This window comes from Nematolebias whitei, chromosome 11 (assembly GCF_014905685.2).
Source record: "Nematolebias whitei isolate Nwh7 chromosome 11, NemWhi1, whole genome shotgun sequence".
Classification (NCBI taxonomy): Eukaryota; Metazoa; Chordata; class Actinopteri; order Cyprinodontiformes; family Rivulidae; genus Nematolebias; species Nematolebias whitei.
Genome location: NC_056508.1, coordinates 15763385 through 15766691, shown reverse-complemented (window position 1 = coordinate 15766691; position 3307 = coordinate 15763385). Strand labels below are relative to the sequence as shown.

Below are 3307 nucleotides of genomic sequence, written 5' to 3'. Positions count from 1 at the left end.
GGCTAGTCCAAGCGTGATGGGCCACCGGCTAGTCCAAGCATGACAAGCCAACGGCTAGTCCAAGCGTAATGAGCTAATGGCTAGTCCAAACGTGATGAGCTAACGGCTAAGCCAAGCATGTCGAGCTAACGGCTAGTCCAAGTGTGACAAGCCAACGGCTATTCCAAGCGTGATGAGCTATCGGCTAAGCCAAGCATGTCGATCTAACGGCTAGTCCAAGCGTGACAAGCCAACGGCTAGTCCAAGCGTGATGAGCTAACGGCTAAGCCAAGCATGTCGAGCTAATGGCTAGTCCAAGTGGGGTCAGGACCTAAGTGGACTGCAGCCATCTTAAAACAACTCTAGTTTTAAAACGTTCAGCTCACATGAACATTATTTTATAAACCTCCACAGTGACATCAGATTGAATTAGTCTGTCATAATTATTCTGACAGTCCAGCAGAAAGTGATCCAGGGAAGTTCCACAGCTAGCTGCTGCTGCTATAGCTGACTTTTATGTAACTGTTGAATGTGAAACTAAAACGCATGAAATAGTGTCCACATGAATCCTTTAAGATGCTCAACATGGAACTTCTCTGATGAGGAAAACTTTTGTCTTCAGTCCAGACTTCACTCTGAGGAGTTGTTAGCTCGTGGACCTGACCAGAACCAAACTCCATTTCTCCAAACTGACACTTTCTACAACAGGTAAGATATTAACGCTTCTGCTGAAAGTAGAAGATGTTCCTTCTTACTGGACTTGGAGGAACAGGGGGAACCATCTTGTACCGCGGCTTGAATTTGTCCGGTTCCATTATTGGTTCCTTGAACTCAACAGGTTCCTGTTTCACTGGAACAGGAATCAGTTTGTCTGCAAAACAACAAGAAACATTACTTTACCAAGCCCGCCATGTGTTGTCTGTTATCAGTGACCAGAAGAGTTAGATATTTAATTAATTAATTAATTAATTAACTTAAAGCACATGAATAATGTGCTGTTAACAAATATTCACTGCCTGGATGCTACCACACATGCTTAATGGTTTATTGGAGTTTCAAATGTTTCTCTCTGGTGGGAGGAGCCTGACCTGGTTCTGGTTTGGCAACAAAAGAGCCCATCCTCCGCCTCAGGTTAGGCCTGCTGTCACCCACCTCACCTGGCTCCGTCTTCACACAGGCGGCCTGCACAAACACACAAATGCATAAAAAGACAGAAGTGTGATAAGTGGAAGCCTGTGGGGCGTGTGTGGCTCCCACCTCACACTTCATGCGTTTAGCTCGACGAGCACCGGGTGACGAGTCGGGGGCTGGAGCCGGCGGCCTCGGAGCCAGGTTCTGCACCTTGATGTCCGGGCTCTCCACGGGCTGGACAAGTTTCTGAACGCACTGAGAAGATACAGCGAGGAACTTTTTAAACAAAATCAAATGCTTATTAAAAGACCTGACTGGGAACTCCTGGAAATATTGAAGTTTAAGAACACAGGAGGTGGAAGAGTAACAGACGGTTGTTCTAAAGGGCTGCATAGTTCTGAATGTAGAGGAACGGTTATCAAGTACAGCAAGGAGATGAGGATGAGGTGTCTCACACGGAGTGCGATGCTGCAGCCGTAAGACAAAAGGTCAACAGCAGGATGTGGTTAGTGAGAGTTTGTAACTTCAGACATGTCAGCTCAACAAGAACGAGACGCCAGAACTGAGAGTTTACTGGTTCTGACTGAGTCCACTGAAGAGGACGGAAACAACAAGAGATTAACGTTTGTATCTTTAAAACATGGAGCAACCTGCCTGCTGTACAACAGTTTATTCTTTAACCCTTCTGCTGCCCTTGGGTCAAAATGAGCTGCTGCTTCAGCACCAGACTAGCTTTTACTGCTGAAAGCCCATGAAGCTGCCTTTAGTGTATTAGTGTCAAAAGAAAAAAGTACAATTCTCCAGCTTGTGACCTAATTGCCGTTTCCTGACTAACAAAACGACGACTCGTTGACATTTCTGCTGACTTCAGGTTCTAACAATAAGATGCTTAAAGTGACCTGAACATTACGACGAGGCTGTAAAACTGCATTTGTTCTCAATAAAGTCTGTTATGATGAAAAGACAGAAAACATGCTTGTTGTTAATGTCACAGCAGAGCAGCGTTCTGAGGTCATGACACGAACGTACCTGTTCAAGGTCAGGATCAGCCTCCAAACGCATCAGTTTGGAAGCTGGATCTGGTGCCTGAGGCAAAAGAGAGCTTTGGTAGTTAAAGGTTTTACAGTGGCCTGTCCCAGCGGCCACACAGAACCAGTGCAGTCAACTGGAGCAAGCTCGTTTTGAAGCATAAAGTTATAATTACAACACAACACGAGGGTCCAGCTGCAGACCTCACTCAATCACATCGGAGCACTTGAAACTTTCACTTTGTCATTTTAACAGTCTTCCAAATTTTTGAGAGATTTGACCCCCCCAAAAAAATCACTGTAATTATATTAATTTAGAACCTTTTTTTAAAATGGTAGATTTATTGTTATTGTCAAATTTAGAGAACTAAAGAGGTTCAGATGTCCACTGTCGCTGAAGGATTTGAACAGTGAATGTTTGTTGTGGGCTTTGGATGGTGGCTCAGTTGTGGAGCTGCTGCCCCTCAAAGAGAAGGCCGCTGGATCAAATCCCGGCTGGGGACCTTTCTGGGTGGAGTTTGCATGTTCTCTCCGTGCATGCGTGGGTTTTCTCCGGGTACTCCAGTTTCCTCCCACAGACCAAAAACACGTGTTAGGTTGATTGGTAACTCTAAATTGTCCCTAGGTGTGAGTGAGAGAGTGAATGGTTGTTTGTCTCATTTGTCTCTATGCGTCCCTGTGATGGACTGAAGACCTGTCCAGGGTGTCCCCCGCCTCTCACACAGAGACTGCAGGATATGGGCACCAGTGACACCTGCGACCCAAAAAGGAAGAAGCGGGTAAAGATAATGGCTGGCTGGATGGAAGATGGTTGGATGCAGGATGGATGGATGGATGATGGACAGATGGATGCAGGATGGATGGATGGATAGATGGATGGTGATTGGATGATAGATGGATGATGTTTGGATGGATGATGTTTGGATGAATGATGCATGATGGATAGATGATGGTTGGATGATGGATGGATGGATGATGGTTGGATAAATGGATGATGGATGGTTAGATGATGGCTGGATGAATGATGGATGAATGCTGGTTGGATGGGGGATGGTTGGATGATGGATGAATGATGGATGGATGATGGATGGATGATGGTTGATGGGATGGATGGATGCTGGTTGGTTGGATGGATGAATGACAGATGAATGAATGACAGATGATGGATG

At 45.6% G+C, this 3307-nt stretch overlaps 1 protein-coding gene across 2 annotated transcripts in view; it reads right to left on the bottom strand.

Annotated features, from left to right (window-relative positions):
• The window catches only part of kdm5bb (lysine (K)-specific demethylase 5Bb), a 109905-nt gene that overhangs the window by 16259 nt on the left and 90339 nt on the right, over positions 1-3307 (bottom strand). For both annotated transcript variants that reach the window (XM_037684694.1, XM_037684695.1), the window contains exons 5-8: positions 2140-2196; positions 1237-1365; positions 1068-1161; positions 735-850 (exon numbers count right to left, since the gene is read on the bottom strand). In XM_037684694.1, coding sequence (XP_037540622.1) covers positions 735-850; positions 1068-1161; positions 1237-1365; positions 2140-2196 — 396 coding nt within the window. The remainder of the gene's footprint in view (positions 1-734; positions 851-1067; positions 1162-1236; positions 1366-2139; positions 2197-3307) is intronic.